At 38.3% G+C, this 18,121-nt stretch overlaps 1 protein-coding gene across 5 annotated transcripts in view; it reads right to left on the minus strand.

Moving 5' to 3' along the window:
- The window catches only part of LOC147372763 (killer cell lectin-like receptor subfamily F member 2), a 27,262-nt gene extending 13,196 nt beyond the window's left edge, over positions 1-14,066 (minus strand). For 3 of the 5 annotated variants that reach the window (XM_086402013.1, XM_086402010.1, XM_086402011.1), the window contains exons 1-3: positions 13,812-14,013; positions 11,541-11,639; positions 5,868-5,996 (exon numbers count right to left, since the gene is read on the minus strand). In XM_086402013.1, the coding sequence (XP_086258139.1) occupies positions 5,868-5,996; positions 11,541-11,639; positions 13,812-13,950 (367 nt within the window). In that variant the 5' untranslated portion in view covers positions 13,951-14,013. Of the gene's footprint in view, positions 1-5,867; positions 5,997-11,540; positions 11,640-13,811 lie in introns of all 5 variants that reach the window. The other 2 variants (XM_086402014.1, XM_086402015.1) reach the window with 2 other exon arrangements.
- Between the last annotated feature and the right edge of the window lie 4,055 nt (positions 14,067-18,121).

Raw genomic sequence — 18,121 nt, forward strand, 5'->3', positions numbered from 1 at the left:
AATAACTTACTAAAGGTCGTATAGTTTAGAAATAGATAGGAGATAGAAAAACTTAAACAGAGAGGCTAAATGCCTAGATATCTAAAAGGCATCAGGGGAAAACCACTCTGAAAAATAAAATGTCTATTTAGTTCTTTGGCCCATTTTTTGATTGGGTCATTTATTTTTCTGGAGTTGAGCTGTAGGAGTTGCTTGTATATTTTTGAGATTAGTTGTTTGTCAGTTGCTTCATTTGCTATTATTTTCTCCCATTCTGAAGGCTGTCTTTTCACCTTGCTGATAGTTTCCTTTGATGTGCAGAAGCTTTTAAGGTTAATTAGGTCCCATTTGTTAATTTTTGCTTTTATTTCCAATATTCTGGGTGGTGGGTCATAGAGGATCCTGCTGTGATATATGTCAGAGGGCTAACAAACACGTGAAAAGATGCTCAACATCACTCATTATCAGAGAAATGCAAATCAAGACCACTATGAGGTACCATTTCACACCAGTCAGAATGGCTGCGATCCAGAAGTCTACAAATAATAAATGTTGGAGAGGGTATGGAGAAAAGGGAACCCTCTTACACTGTTGGTGGGAATGCAAACTAGTACAGCCACTATGGAGAACACTGTGGAGATTCCTTAAAAAACTGGAAATAGAACTGCCTTATGATCCAGCAATCCCACTGCTGGGCATACACACTGAGGAAACCAGAAGGGAAAGAGACACATGTACCCCAATGTTCATCGCAGCACTGTTTATAATAGCCAGGACATGGAAGCAACCTAGATGTCCATCAGCAGATGAATGGATAAGAAAGCAGTGGTACATATACACAATGGAGTATTACTCAGCCATTAAAAAGAATTCGTTTGAATCAGTTCTAATGAGGTGGATGAAACTGGAGCCTATTATACAGAGTGAAGTAAGCCAGAAGGAAAAACACCAATACAGTATACTAACGCATATATATGGAATTTAGAAAGATGATAACAATAACCCTGTGTACGAGACAGCAAAAGAGACACTGATGTATGGAACAGTCTTATGGACTCTGTGGGAGAGGGAGAGGGTGGGAAGATTTGGGAGAATGGCATTGAAACATGTAAAATATCATGTATGAAACGAGATGCCAGTCCAGGTTCGATGCACGATACTGGATGCTTGGGGCTGGTGCACTGGGATGACCCAGAGGGATGGTATGGGGAGGGAGGAGGGAGGAGGGTTCAGGATGGGGAGCACATGTATACCTGTGATGGATTCATTTTGATATTTGGCAAAACTAATACAATTATGTAAAGTTTAAAAATAAAATAAAATTTAAAAAAAAAGAAAAAAAAAGAAAATGTCCTTTTCAGAGTCACATTTGATGCAGAATAATAGGTTTCACAGCATATTTTATCAGTAACTTTGTAAAACAAAATGTTTATCATGATCCCAATATCTCTATGCCCCAAGGACCTCCAGACATATCACCATGAAAAGGAAAAACTTGGAAAAAAAAACATTAAAATAAATCTATACTCAGAAATGAATAAAATCTATACTCAGAAAATAAATCTATATTGAGGAATTTATTTATATATTCAGAAAAATTAATAATATTTGTACTTGAAGCTGAGTCCTTGCATCTTAAAAGATATCCTGGAGAAAGAAATAGCTACCCACTCCAGTATTCTTGCCTGGATTCCATGGACAGAGGGGAGCCTGGTGGGCTTCAGTCCATGGGGCTGCAAAGAACGGGACAAGACTGAGTGAATAACACTTTCATTTCTTCATGGGAGGGGAGACACAGTTTTTGAGGTATGAGCCTACTGTTTTGCCCTCTCCACTGGTTGAGAATTAAAGCCACCTTTCTATCTCCTCCAAACTCTCCATATTTTTTATTAGGCTTTGGTGGGCAGAGAAAGCCAGGATTTTGGCCATCAACAGTCCCATCTCAACATCAAGACTATACATATATTTTAGCATAACTCATGGCATTTAACTATGCAAAAGCTTATAGCTTTAGGTGGGTTTTATACTTAGAAAATGATCATAACTTATGAGAAAGGTTAATTTTCATATTTTAAAATAAACACATAAATAAGAAAAAATAAGCACTCCTTTTTTTTTTTTTTGCAAAAAGGGCAAAGAGGATGAACAGGCATTTTACAGAATAAAAATAAAAATATCTAATATGTGCAATTTTGCATTTAATTTCTCTGTTATATAAGAAATGCAACTAAAATCAACTATGTGTACTTTTATCATAGTATATTAGCACATATAATCTGAACTCTGTGTGTGTGTGTGGGTGTGTGTGAGATAGAGAGTCCAAATCCTGCTCTCTCTTCCTGGTATTGACATTCCTTAGCAAGTCTTTATGGTAACTTGAATGCTGATTCAAGTTCATCTGAGGAGAGGTATGTGAGTGTGAGGGAGTGATGTTACTTCTTCAAATTTAAACTGAATCGGCTATTTAGAAAGGTAACCCCCTGGTGGCTCAGACAGTAAAGAATCTACCTGCAATGCAGAAGATGGGGGCTTGATCCCTGGGTGGGAAATATCCCCTGGAGACAAGAATGGCTATTTAGAAATTGAAGGAAATCTTGCCCCAAAAATGCTCAAGATGAAACTCTTTGAGCATCCTAAAACTGGTTTTTGCGTATTCAGTTTCTGTTGTTGTTTAATGGTAAGTCATGAACAACTCTTTTTGATCGCATGGACTGTAGCCCACCAGGCTCCTATGTCCATGGAATTTTCCAGGAAAGAATACTGGAGTGGACTGCCATTTCCTCCTGCAGGGGATCTTCAGACCCAGGGATCAAATCTGCATCGCCTGCATTGGCAGGTGAATTCTTTACCACTGAGCTGCCTGGGAAGTCCACATATTCAGTTAGTGGAAGCTAATTTTCTAGGAGAAACTTGCATTTCTCTCTGTGTGCCTTGAGATGTAAATGTTCTACCACCTTCCTCAAGAATATTTTATCTAGATCATCTCTAATTCCTGAGACTGAGGGAAGGAAGAAAGGAAGGGGTAAAGAGACTTTTTAAAATTTAACTTTTTTCCACTATATTTTTTACAAATAGTGAGTTTTGTACTCTAATATCTGATTCATGAGTGTTTTTAAATTAATTTTTGTTGGTTTGAAATATATTAGTTTCTGCTGCATAGCAACATGAATCAGCTATACATATACACATGTGTGTGTGCTCAGTCTTGTCTGACTCTTTGTGACCCCACAGACTCTAGCCTGCCAGACTCCTTTGTCGATGGAATTTTCTAGGCAAGAATACTGGAGTGGGTTGCCATTTCCTACTGCAGGAGATCTTCCGAACCAAGGGATTGAATCCATATCTTTTGTGCCTCCTGCACTGGCAGGCGGATTCCTTACCACTGCAGCACCTGGGAAGCCCATATATACATACATCCCTTCTTTTTTTTTGGATTTACTTCCTATATAGGTCACCACAGAGCACTAAATGTGCTATTCAGAAGGTTCTCTTTAGTTACATATTTTATACAAAGTAGTGTATGATTAAGTTTTTAAATGAAGCTATGAGAAGGGGTTGACAGAGGATGAGATGGTTAGATGGCATCATTGACATGAAGGAGCAAACTCTAGGAGATAGTGAAGGACAGGGAAGCCTAGCTGTGCTGCAGTCCAAGGGCGTCGCAAAGAATCAGAAATGTCTAAGTTACTGAACAACAGCGACAAATACATAGAAAAGGGCTAAATTCCTTAACTTGTGATTTCTGGATTTCTTTATTTAACAGTAATCTTTTGACTGCCTGATTACCTGCCCTTTGATGCAAAACTCCTATATATCCTAGCTCCCCCATCACCTCCCCAGAGCAGTTCTCTTAGGGTTACTGCCTCTCAGGCTCAGAGTTCCAAAAATCCCCACCAAATAAAACATTACTCTTGACTTTCAGATTGTGAATATTTCTTTAGTCAACACATGCCATATCAGAAATTTTACATATCACCCTCCCCCCCTAATTCATAGAAGCATGATTGAAACTCAGATTAGGAAGACAGATTAACAGACATGTCTGCTATCTCCTTATTGGTTGACCTCACAATAAAGCTTCTCCTTCTCTCAAAAGCTGATGCCAAGTATGGAATTTTACATGTGTTAGGCAGCAAGCCCTTTGCTCCAAAACAATATCTATTATCATATCATCCTTAACCACACTCCACATCCTGGGCTCACCTTACCTTTCAAGTTTCTAATGCCTCACACAGGAAGCTACTCTAGACCTCTGTCAGGAAAAAGTTTCATCAGTTAAATCTCACATGAAAAAGGCATTTGATTATATCTTCACTATTTCTCATACACACATATGCATCTTGTGGGTAGGGACTTTTTCTTAAGTTTCTTGCCATCTCATCATTAAACCAAGTATTTTATATTTGCCTAATAAGTATGTGATATCAAATTAACAAATTAAGAATTTGAAAAATAGGAAGAGATAGTGATATGTTTATTGACTAGTAAGAGAATTGTAACATTCGAAGTAGCAACAAGTTGACTGCTGGAGACAGTGGTATTTAAGAGTTTTAGCAGCTGCAAGGTAAGTGAGCAGTACTTACCTAAGTAGTGAACCTGAACAGATTAACAGGAACCAGAGTGAATAATTACAATAAGAAAACCATCTTCAAAATACTGAAAAGGACCTGAATTCACCAGCCTAAAATATTCCATTTTTATATGAGAATTATTTTAAGCTGAAAAACAACTTGAGATTCAACAGATGCAGGAAGAAGCCTCCTCTGAGCTTTGCTTAATCAGACAAAAAGTTAACTTGTTAACTCCAGGTCATGTGTCAAGCAAAGCAAAGCATCAGTCTGGAGCAAGGTTTATTGAAAGGCCATGCAAGGAAGGGTGGCTTCTGCCCTAAAAAAAGGTCACAGCTCCCTGAAGGGTTTTGGCAAAGAACTTTTGAAAGCCAGATGAGGAAGGGAGGTTGCAAGGTCTGTGATCAGCTCATGCACAGTTCTCTGATGGCTGACGGTGAGGGAATAAGGCAGTGTTACAAGGGTGAACATCGTCAGTTCTTAGGCTCCAGCAGGCCTGGGGCTCTGTACTCAAGGTCATCAAGTAGTTAACATCTTCCATTTGTTGGAGAGGGGGAGGTTTTTTTAACATCTACAAAACACCTCTGGAAATATGTACCAAATACTATTAGCCAGACCCTTCAGAGAGGAGCTAAAGCAGAGGATTTGGGGGAAGTTCTGTCCCACCCAGAAAGGCCCCATGGGGTCCTGCTCAGTTACTTTCTGAGAAGTGAGGCTGCCATGAATACCCTCTTCAGGGTAAAAACAACTCCCATGAAAGAGACTGATAGGAAACCTACCTTAAGTTCCTTCTCTGGGGAAATTTTATGGCCACGAAGAAAAGGGAAAGACTACTCATGCCTGCTAAAATAGACACTGTCACAAACTTCATTAGTTCCAATGTGTTCTGAAAAACCCACTTGTCTTTCCCAAAAACCCATTCTGTTTTTCCCATCAGAGTCAATTCTTCTGTCTTTCTTTCCCCAGGTGGCTCAGTGATAAAGAATCCATTGCCAATACAGAAGATGTGGGTTTGATCCTTGGGTTGGGAAGATCCCCTGGAGAAGAAAATGGCAATCTGCTCCAATATTCTTGCCTGAGAAATTCCATGAACAGAGGAGACTGGCAGGTTACAGTCCATGGGGTCACAAAGTGTTGGACACGACTTAGTGACTAAGGAACAATTCTTTTCCTTATTGAAGCATAAATATGTAAACAATTAACTTTGACCATTTAGCCAGCCACTTCTTTTGTTAGCTCTCGTATGCACACAGATGAACCATTTTCTTCTGTTAACTGGTGTTTTCCTCCCCCAAAACACAATGAAATAAAACCACTTACTTATGAAGTTTGTACTGTTCTGCTGCTTCCTGGGAGAAAGATTCATGCAGTTGCAATCTTTGGTTCCATTCTCACTACTGAACCTCTCGCTGGGGTTGTCACTGCAGGAATATATGCTTAGGTGACTTACTAAGAAATGAAGAAAAGTAGTAACACTAGTTAGATTCCTACAAATATAAGCCTTGGCCTTTTAATTATCTGTCAGTGTTGTTGATCAGTTGCCCACTCTTTGCAACCCCATGGATGCAGCACGCTGGGCTTCCCTGTCCCTCACCATCTCCCAAAGTTTGCCAAAGGTCATGTCCATTGTATAGGATAATATGAAACTGCAAACAAATTTACAAAATACTGATTGAGAGGACATTTGTTTATAGCATTTTAGCCTTATAATTTGACAAAGGATAATAAGCTTTGAGACTCAGAGAATTTCACTTAGGAAAATGTAAGTAGAAACAACAAAAAAAGTTATCTAAATAATAAAAATGTTTAAAAATATATATTTACATTTGCACCTATTTGGTGTCAGTTCAGTTCAGTGAGTTGCTCAGTCGTGTCTGACTCTTTGTGACCACATGAACTGCAGCATAGCAGGCCTCCCTGTTCATCACCAACTCCCGGAGTTCACTCAAACTCACGTCCATCGAGTCGATGATGCCATCCAGCCATCTCATCCTCTGTCGTCCCCTTTTCCTCCTGCCCCCAATCCCTCCCAGCATCAGAGTCTTTTCCAATGAGTCAACTCTTCACATGAGGTGGCCAAAGTACTGGAGTTTCAGCTTTAGCATCAGTCCTTCCAAAGAACACCCAGCACCAATCTCCTTTAGAATGGACTGGTTGGATCTCCTTACAATCCAAGGGACTCTTAAGAGTCTTTCCAACACCAGAGTTCAAGAGCATCCGTTCTTCAATGCTCAGCTTTCTTCACAGTCCAACTCTCACATCCACACATGACCACTGGAAAAACTATAGCCTTAACTAGACGGACCTTTCTAGGCAAAGTAATGTCTCTGTTTTTGAATATGCTATCTAGGTTGTTCATAACTTTCCTTCCAAGGAGTAAGCGTCTTTTAATTTCACAGCTGCAATCACCATCTGCAGTGATTTTGGAGCCCCCAAAATAAAGTCTGACATTGTTTCCACTGTTTCCCCATCTATTTCCCATAAAGTGATGGAACCAGATGCCATGATCTTCATTTTCTGAAAGCTGAGCTTTGAGCCAACTTTTTCAATCTCCTCTTTCACTTTCATCAAGAGGTTTTTTAGTTCCTCTTCACTTCCTGCCATAAGGGTGGTGTCATCTGCATATCTGAGGTTATCGATATTTCTCCTGGCAATCTTGATTTCAGCTTGTGCTTCTTCCAGCCCAACATTTCTCATGATGTACTCTGCATATAAGTTAAATAAGCAGGGTGACAATATACAGCCTTGATGCAGTCCTTTTCCTATTTGGAACCAGTCTGTTGTTCCATAATAACAGACTGCTTGCTTCCTGACCCTCATATAGGTTTCTCAAGAGGCAGGTCAGGTGGTCTGGTATTCCCATCTCTTTCAGCATTTTCCACAGTTTATTGTGATCCACACAGTCAAAGGCTTTGGCATAGTCAACTCTTGCTTCCTGACCCGCATGTAGGTTTCTCAAGAGGCAGGTCAGGTGGTCTGGTATTCCCATCTCTTTCAGAATTTTCCACAGTTTATTGTGATCCACACAGTCAAAGGCTTTGGCACAGTCAATAAGGCAGAAATAGATGGAACTCTATTTCTGGAACTCTCTTGCTTTTTGCATGATCCAGCTGATGTTGGCAATTTGATCTCTGGTTCCTCTGTCTTTTCTAAAACCAGCTTGAACATCTGGAAGTTCACGGTTCACGTATTGCTGAAGCCTGGCTTGGAGAATTTTGAGCATTACTTTACTAGCGTGTGAGATAAGTGCAATTGTGCAGTAGTTTGAGCATTCTTTGGCATTGCCTTTCTTTGGGATTGGAATGAAAACTGGCCTTTTCCAGTCCTGTGGCCACTGCTGAGTTTTCCAAATTTCCTAGCATATTGAGTGAAGCACTTTCACAGCATCTTCTTTCAGGATTTGAAATAGCTCAGCTGGAATTCCATCACCTCCACTAGCTTTGTTCATAGTGATGCTTTCTAAGGCCCACTTAACTTCACATTCCAGGATGTCTGGTTCTAGGTGAGTGATCACACCATCGTGATTATCTGGGTCATGAAGATGTTTTTTGTACAGTTCTTCGGTGTATTCTTGCCACCTCTTCTTAATATCTTCTGCTTCTGTTAGGTCCATACCATTTCTGTCCTTTATCAAGCCCATCTTTGCATGAAATGTTCCCTTGGTATCTCTAATTTTCTTGAAGAGATCTCTAGTCTTTCCCATTCTGTTGTTTTCCTCTATTTCTTTGCATTGATCACTGAGGAAAACTTTATTTTCTCTTCTTACTATTCTTTGGAACTCTGCATTTATATTGTTATATCTTTCCTTTTCTCCTTTGCTTTTTGCTTCTCTTCTTTTCACAGCTATTTGCAAGGCCTCCCCAGACAGCCATTTTGCTTTTTTGCATTTCTTTTCCATGGGGATGGTCTTGATCCCTGTCTCCTGTACAATGTCATGAACCTCTGTCCATAGTTCATCAGGCATTCTATCAGATCTAGTCCCTTAAATCTATTTCTCACTTCCACTGTATAATCAAAAGGGACTTGATTTAGGTCACACCTGAATGGTCTAGTGGTTTTCCCTATTTTCTTCAATTTAAGTCTGAATTTGGCAATAAGGAGTTCATTGTCTGAGCCACAGTCAGCTCCTGGTCTTGTTTTTACTCACTGTATAGAGCTTCTCAATCTTTGGCTGCAAAGAATACAATCAGTCTGATTTCAATGTTGACCATCTGATGATGTTCATGTGTAGAGTCTTCCCTTGTGTTGTTGGAAGAGGGTGTTTGCTATGACCAATGCGTGTTCTTGGCAAAACACTACTAGCCTTTGCCCTGCTTCATTCCGTATTCCAAGGCCAAATTTTTCTATTACTCCAGGTGTTTCTTGACTTCCTACTTTTGCATTCCAGTCCTCTATAATGAAAAGGACGTCTTTTGGGTGTTAGTTCTAAAAGGTCTTGTACGGACCGTGCGGCAGAAGCCTGCCGGCTGTGATGGACCTCGCAGAAGCAGGGCCAAGAGGAGCTACCCCACATCCGAGGTCAGGAGCGGTAGCCGAGAGTGCCAGGCTGCGACGGTGCAGGAGCAGCCAAGAGGAGCTACCCCGCATCCAAGGAGTGGTGGCTGCGTGGGCGCAGGAGACCCCAGAGGAGCTACTCTACCTTCAAGGTCAGGAGGGGCAGCGGTGAGGAGATACCCCTCCTCCAAGGTAAGAGAAACCCAAGCAAGATGGTAGGTGTTGCAAGAGGGCATCAGAGGGCAGACACACTGAAACCATGCTCACAGAAAACTAGCCAATCTAATCACATGGACCATAGCCTTGTCTAACTCAATGAAACTAAGCCATGCCATGTGGGGCCACCCAAGACGGATGGGTCATGGTGGAGAAGACTGACAGAATGTGGTCCACTGGAGAAGGGAATGCAAACCATTTCAATATTCTTGCCTTGAGAACCCCATGAACAGTATGTAAAGGCAAAATGATAGGATACTGAAAGAGAAACTCCCCAGGTCGGTAGGTACCCAATATGCTACTGGAGATCAGTAGAGAAATAACTCCAGAAAGAATGAAGGGATGGAGCCAAAGCAAAAACAATACACAGTTGTGGATGTGACTGGTGATAGAAGCAAGGCCTGATACTGTAAAGAGAAATGTTGCATAGGAACCTGGAATGTTAGGTCTATGAATCAAGGCAAATTGGAAGTGGTCAAACAGGAGATGGCAAGAGTGAACGTCGACATTCTAGGAATCAGAGAACTAAAATGGACTGGAATGGGTGAATTTAACTCAGATGACCATTATATCTACTACTGAGGGCAAGAATCCCTTAGAAGAAATGGAGTAGCCATCATGGTCAACAAAAGACTCCGAAATGCAGTACTTGGATTCAATCCCAAAAACGACAGAATGATTTGTTTGTTTCCAAGGCAAACCATTCAATATCACAGTAACCCAAGTCTATGCCCCAACCAGTAACACTGAAGAAGCTGAAGTTGAACGGTTCTGTTTGGTATAATAGGTTAGAATTCTGTGTGATTTTGAACTAGTGATGTAGCTTCTCTTTTCCTCAGGTTCTTCATATATAAAAAGGGGAAATATTTAATTAACTTAGAGTTGATGGAAGGCTGAAAGTTAGTAAATGTAAGATATTTGTCACAACTCCTAACATGTAATAGGATGCAGCAAATGGAAACAATAATAGGTAAGACTGTAGCTCTTGTTGAAGTAGAGCTCATTTTACAATAAATCTTAAATTTAACTCAGCCTTAAATTTTTAAACAGCTGATAAATTTTGTCAAAACTTCAAAATATTGTCATATGTAAACTCCGTAAGTTTTTTTTTTATTATAAATTTATTTATTTTAATTGGAGACTAATTACTTTACAATGTTGTACTGGTTTTGCCATACATCAACATGAATCTGCCACGGATATACACGTGTTTCCCATCCTGAACTCCCCTCTCATCGCCCTCCCCGTAGCATCCCTCTGGGTCATCCCAATGCACCAGGCCCAAGCATCCTGTATCCTGCATCCAACGTGGACTGGCAATTCGTTTCATATATGATATTACACATGTTTCAATGCCATTCTCCCAAATCAGCTTTCATAAAATTAAGTACTTTCACCAAAATATAAAACCTCAGTTCATAGATTGGGACTGTCAAACCTACATTATTTACCAACTGAGAAATGAAGTATTTCCTTATCAGTAAACAAGGATGTCACCATCATCAGCGATTGCAGCCCTCCAAAGTGAGCCTGTGAGCTCTAAGGGAACTCAGCAAGGAGAATGCCTGCTATCTAACCGCCATCAGATGGCAGCCACTCCCTGTGAGAGTGAGCCCCAAAGAAGCTCAGGATATGAAAACACAGGATATAGGCCCCAGATAGCTGAGATGCATATGAAAGGAATGATTTCAGTGAGCCCAGACTCTTGCATCTTCCCATATATAAACAAGTGCCAAATTCCTTAACTTGAGATATCTGATTTTCTTTGATTAACAATAATCTTTTGGTGTTCAGATTACCCACCCTTTGTTGCAAAACTTCTGTATAATCTAGCTTCTCCCCTCCCTCCTCCTTGGAGCAGCTTCTCAGAGCTATCTGAATCACGACCTTCCAGGAGTCAGTCTTCCTTCTGCCCCAAATAAAACTTAATTCCCAACTCTCACATTGTGCAAATCTTTTTCAACAAAGTGCTTTTGCCAAAACATAAAACTTCAGCAAATTGTGACTGTCAAACCCACAGTTTGCCAATTAATTACAAAATTTCTAGCAGAGTATAAATCACATTTATTACCTGCTCTATATAGGGGAAAATGATTAATAATTAATGAAATTATCAACCTTGTCATTTAATACCAACATAAATAAAACAATATTGAAAGAGAATATTAGGTAAATGTGAACAATGATTCTGAAAAAGTTAGAGAAATGTCTAAAAAGAAAAAAACAACTCCAAAGGAAACATATTAATCTCTATAGTTGAATGTGTAGCTTTAATTTACTCACCCCAAACAGTTAGTCCTATCACTGTGGCAACAAGTGTAACCATGGCAATGCTGGTCAGTCTCAGAGCAGTCTGATGCCATTTGGGACATTTGGGGTTATCTGTAATGATTAATTTTTCTTTCTGAAACATTTAAGCACTTAAAACAAACTTGAAAATAAGTCAAACCGTTGACTTTAAAAAATGCACTACATTAGAGAGTTACAAGTTAAGTTTCCTTTGGGGCAAAATGAGGACTGCAGCCTGGGAGACAGCATTTCAGATGGCTCTGAAAAGTTGCTCCAAAGAGGCAAGGGGAAGGTCAGTACATAAATGATTTTGGTGAAGGTGGAATGTGTACAATCAAGCATATATTTTTTCCAAAAGATTTCTGCTATTCTTGTGAAGCTTTGCTAATCACAGAAACAGTCATCTCACCGTGACAGATTTTAGAGTTTTTCTAGCTATGGAGAAATACAAGAATTGGGCTCATAAAATTGGATTGTGAAAGTATTTATCCGAAGACTTGTCACTCAAGCACAGAGGAGATGTGTGCACTCTGCTCTCTACCCCAGACTCTTTTGGGGATGTGTTGAAAAGCAGCAGCTGCAGCAACACATGATTTAATTCTTGTGGAGGTGGATGACAAGTGCCAGCTTGTACTTGACAATACAAATGTCAAACTTTTGAGAGTACACATTGTCTTAATGTGATGGAAAGAAATCTACAATCTCTATACATATTCTGTTACCATGAACACATATTTAGTTATCTTTAAAGAACTGGTTTTATCAATTCAAAATAAGAGATGAATCAATTGCGTGTGTGTGCCCAGTCATGTTTCACTTTTTGCAACACTATGGACTGTAGAACGCCAGACTGCTCTGTCCATAGAATTTTCCAGGCAAGAATACTGGAGTGGGTTGCTATTTCCTTTTCCAGGGGATTTTCCTGACCCAGGAATTGAACTCACATCTCCTGCATCTCCTGCACTGCAGGTAGATTCTTTACTGCTGAGCCATCAGGGAAGTCTAAGACACCAGTATGCTTTATCTAATAATTAAATATTTTCTGTTTTTTTGTTTGTTTGTTTGTTTGTTTTGGTTTTTAATTATTTACTTCATTGTTTTTTAAATTTTTTCAGCTTGATTAAGATATAATTGACATATCACATTTTGTTTAAAGTTTATAACAGGGCAATTTGACATACACATACATTGGGCTGTGATTAGGGCTTCCCTGGTGGGTCAGCAGTAAAGAATCTGCCTACAATGCAGGAGATGTGTGCAGGACACTTGGGTTCAACCATAATAATGCAGTCCTCATTTCACATAGTTATCATTTTGTGTGCAGATGTGGTGATAACTTTGATGATGCACATTCACTGCTGCTTTCTAGTATATGGCACAGAATTGATATCTATAGTCATCATGTTGTACATTATACCCCCAGAACTGTTATCACCAGAACTTATTAGTATCACTAGAATTTTGTAATCATTTCAACATTTCCCCCCATTCTCACTACCAACCACCAAAGTACTCTGTAGAATTCACCAGTATTAGTGAAAGAATATTATTCTTACGTTAACACTTCTGTTCCAAAACTATAATTCACATAATAATCAAATGGGTGGTTATTAGACAATCAAGTAGTCAAAATATTTCCACTAAAATTTGTCATTTACCTTTATGTACACCTGGACTGGAAATAGATAATATTCAGTGGGATTGACACCCAGGAAGGAAAAATATATCCCAAAAGGGAAAAATATATCAAAAGTATCAAAAGAATTGAATTATATTAAAAATTACTGTCTAAAGTAGAAACATAAGCAAAATTAAGTATTATAGCCATCCATCTTTCTAAATTTTGTTTGAAATATTTTTTTAATATTTTAACAGTTATATATTTATATCAGTTCATGAAGCAAAACTCAGATGCCAGTCTTTATAACATTGCTTCAACAAAATAAGCATTATAATACTTTCTTAATTTTCAACATAGGTCAAGTCAGATCTGATTCATTACTTTCAATTAAACAATATTTATAAACATATAATTATATGCCAGAAACTAGACTGAATAGAAGGGTTGCAGAAATAGAAAACTGCACAGTCTAATGGGGAGACATGTATGTAAACTGATTATTTCAGAATAAGATTATGAATTTTCTGAATAATAGACTCCAGTTGTAGTTCTTAAAAGTTCTCATTAAAAATCTAAGACTAAAAAACCAATAGAAAATTCTAGCTGTATAATCTGTGGCCTCGTGGAAGGTTATGGATTCTTACCTTTGCATGTCCACATATGTTGGCAATGATAGGGATGTTTCCTTGGCTTCTGCATCATTGATTCCTCTGTGTTTTGCATCTGTCCAAACATCCTATAAACAGAATAATCCATCTTTGAATGAGATGGAAAGAGAGACATCACTTGATTAAAAGCAGTCAGTGCCTACAAGCTGTGGCACTGAAACAAAGCCTAGAGCTGTGAAACCACAAAGGATATGGTTGAAGAGTGAGAGGAACTTCATTATTTAAATAAATGTTTTCTTTCAAGATGGTTTCATTATTCACAGAAGAGTTGTGATGTCACTACAGAGTTACCATATACCCAACACTCCACCTCCTCTATTATTAACATGTTGCATTAGTACATCTGTCAGAACTAATGGGTCAATATTAATATATTATTTTAATTAAAGTCTATACTTTATTCATTTTTTGTCCAGTACCTCTTCCTTAGTATTTACCTAAGACCTTTTTATATTCAAGGATACATCCCATTCAGGGTACCACAATACATTTAGTTCTGACATCTGCTTAGGATATCTCTACTGTGATAGTTTCTCACTTTTTTCTTTTTTTGAATTTTGACAGTTTTGAGGAATGTTGATTAGATATTTTCCAAAATGCTCCTAAGCTGAGGTAGTCTGATGTTTTTCTCATCATTATAATAGGTCATATATTTTCAGAGGGCTTCCCTGGTAGCTCAGATGGTAAAGAATCTGCCTGCAATGCAGGAAATCTACGTTTTGATCCCTGGGTTGGGAAGAGCCCCTGGAGAAGGGAACGGCAACATTCCGGTATTCTTGCCTGGAGAATCTCATGAATAGAGGACCCTGGTGGGCTATAGTCCGTGAGGTCACACGAGACATGACAGAATGACTGATGCACATAGGTTTTGGAGGAAGACCACAGGGATAAGTAATCATTCTTAGCACATCTGATGAAGGGTACTTTTATCAACATAACTAATGAGGGTGACTTTGGTCACTTGACTATAACGGTATTCATCAGGTTTAACTACTGCAAAATTACTCACTTTTCCCCATTTCCACACAGTACTCTTCAGAAAGAAGTCAATATGCTCAGCCTACACTTCAGTGGAGATTTATGCTCCAACTTTTTCAAAAGAGACAATCTACATAAATTATTTAGATTTATTCTGCAGAGGATGTTTGACTAGTGTTCCATTTACTTATTCATTTAGTCATTTATATCAATGAAAGTCATTCACATTCATTTTATGTCTTGAGGGACAATCTAATGTTACTTTATTTTCTTGTTCACATGGTTCAATCTTCGACCATCGGGAGCTTTTCAGTTGGCTCCACAAGTTTATGCTGATGCTGCCAAATCGAATACGTTACAACATGAATTGTGCTAATCTCTTCCTTTGCATTTCTACAACCTCCCACTTCAATAGTGAGAATCATAGTTATCAGCATCACCAGTAACTTCCTTAATTTTTCAATTGTAGTATACATACTTTATCCCTCACAAGACATTTGGTACTGTCAAAAACATCCATTGAGACATTTGGTCCATGATTCATTAAATAATACAAACATTAACTTCATTGAAATGTTTTTTGAGTTATTTTTATTGTAATTCATTGCCAGTTATGGATTTCATGTTTATTCTTTCTTACCGTGAAGTTTGGCAGGGTTACTTTTAAGTCAATAAGTGGTTGCTCTCAAGTGTATATGGACCTGGTTTTTGGTTTTATATTTGCAGTATCTGTTAATAATTTTGTATATACAAATTTTGTCACCATCTTTGTGACAATGTTATCTGTTGGTGGCCATATTCAAGTGTGAATACAAAGAATCTAGGCGATCATTTTTCATTGTTTTGCTATTCACCTTTAACACTTCAATAAATTTCCAAATTGAAGAATGATGAACTACCATCAGCTGTTGAAATTTGCAATTCCAACTTTCTGTTGTTCACCTTGTGGTTGCCATTTAGTACTGATATGTAAACATTCCAAGTTTCTGGTGGAACTCTTGGAGCTTTTGATCTTCTTCTGCCTCTGCCTTGCTTCCATAGACTCATACTTTCTAAACATAATCCACTAAGTCATCTAATTTTTCTTCTGCCTTCTCCATAATGTATTTAAATTTTCATTTATGTCTTCTAAGGGCAGAAATAGAACTCCAAACTGCATGGATGAACACTTAGTGTGTTGGCTATTAATAACTATAGTGATATGCTCATATGCTCTCCCAAACAAGATTTTTTTGCCACAGTGATTGTGACAAATAAAACAAGCATCCTTTTCCTTCTTCATCTGGTATAGTCAAGTTGTATTTGTATTTGCCATCTCAGAACCCATCATGCACAGTGATTTATCCCACAATGTTGAGATTTATTTCCTGTGCAAACACAAGTACTTTCTCATATACATATCTGTGTCTTCTTACTTTTTCATTGTTAGTGCATAATTCAACAACACAGAAAAACCCAGTGCTACTCCATGCACAGTGAATAACTGAGTGAACTGTTGGGGTCATCTTGAAGATGTCATCACTGAATATGTATACTGGCACTGAAATATCAAATATTGTCTTAAGTTGCATTACTATAAATAAGAATTTTTTGGTGATTTTTGAGCACTGGAATCATGCATAAAAATCCCCATATCTTGTCACTTTATACTCCTCTGAGATTTTAATTACATGCAATGAAGTTAGGTTTGGAAGTCTGTGTCTGTTTTGAATTCTATTTACTGTCCCTATTATTGAATTTCTGGTCTGAATAACAGGACCTCTTCATCATGATGGATAATTCTTTGAAGTACCTGTGATGGTGTTGCATTTGGTTCTTCTTCTATATGCCATTTTAACCCATTCAGGGTTTTTCTTACTTCCCCTTTAACACTAGTGCTGTGCTGATGTTTTCCTGTCCCATCTTGAATGACTGTAATGTTAGCCTACTCCTGGCAGCTGTACATCAGGCTTGAAACAGTTTGTTCTCTTCACAGCATCAGTGCATCTTACTCCTATAATCTGTTACAGAAAAGGAAATGATACCAAAAACCATTAAAATATAGCATTGGCTTTTCTCTTTGTCAGTAACTATATCTGCCATATTCCACTAAGAATTTTCAACTAAAGATGTCATATTGCTAAGCAGCAGCAGAAGAAGGGTTACTTTTTTTCCTTTTGTAGCCATTCAACCAGTGATCACTCATTCACCACAGGGAAAACCTTACTAATGTCTCATGAACTTGACACCCAGTTTTTCTGGGCTGAGAAGTCAGTAAGTAGGCACCAGATAAGAGCATGGTAGTCTACAATGATTCACAGGTGCTCAGGAAGTTTTCACCAGAAAAATCCCTCTAAACAGTGGTGGATGCTTCTCACAGTTTGCTACAATCATGCCTTTGTAGGACATCCATTCAATGCAAACATCACTATTAATTCTAGGTAATGGGATAGTTGTAGGGGTTTCATTAGATGCCTGGTATCCCCTCGTGGTGACTTTTACTCTACCTCCATGTCATAGGAGACCCACACCCATTCTCACCCATCCTAAACAAGTAAAACACTTGTCCATTTTACAGAGTAGACTTCATGATCTTTTTAATTTGCGTACATTAAAATTCACTCTTTCTGCCATAAAATTCTGTGAGTTTCATGGGTTTTGACTAAAGCATAATGTAATGAATACACCATTACAATATCATGCAGAATAAAGCTTCATTGCCCTGAAATATCCCCTGTGTTTCACTTTTCAACCTTACTTTTCATGCAAACCTTGACAATATTTACCTTCTTTACAGTTTTGCTTTATCCATATAACACATCAATGAAATTATGTAAAATAGAGCATTTTCAGACTAATGTCTTTTAATATGAAATATGCATTTCAGATTTATCTATATATTTTTGTGGCTGGATAGCTCATTCTTTTTTATCGCTCTTTCCATCATCTGAGTACCATAGTTTGTACACTCATTCACCTATTGAAAGACATCTTGACTGCTTCCAGTTTGGGGCAATTATAAATCAATCTGCCATAAACATTCATGTGCAGTTTTTTGTGGATACAAGTTTTCAAATCAGTTTGTAAATACCTAGAATGGTAGTTGCTTGATCATATGATAGACTATACTTAGTTTTATTTTTAAAAAAAAAAGTCAGTTGTCTTTCAATTTGAATGTCTTTGCATTTCCACCAGCAAAGAATGAGTCCCTGTTGCTTCCCATCCTCATCAGCAATTGGTATTGTCAGGACTTTTGATTTTAGCATCCTAGCAGGTGTCTAGTGGAAGTTCATTGTTATTTTAGCTTGCATTTCCCTAGCAACAGGTGT

The sequence above is a fragment of the Bos grunniens genome, chromosome 5 (assembly GCF_055505025.1).
Source record: "Bos grunniens cultivar Pamir isolate PY7600 chromosome 5, Bosgru_T2T1.0, whole genome shotgun sequence".
Taxonomy (NCBI): domain Eukaryota; kingdom Metazoa; phylum Chordata; class Mammalia; order Artiodactyla; family Bovidae; genus Bos; species Bos grunniens.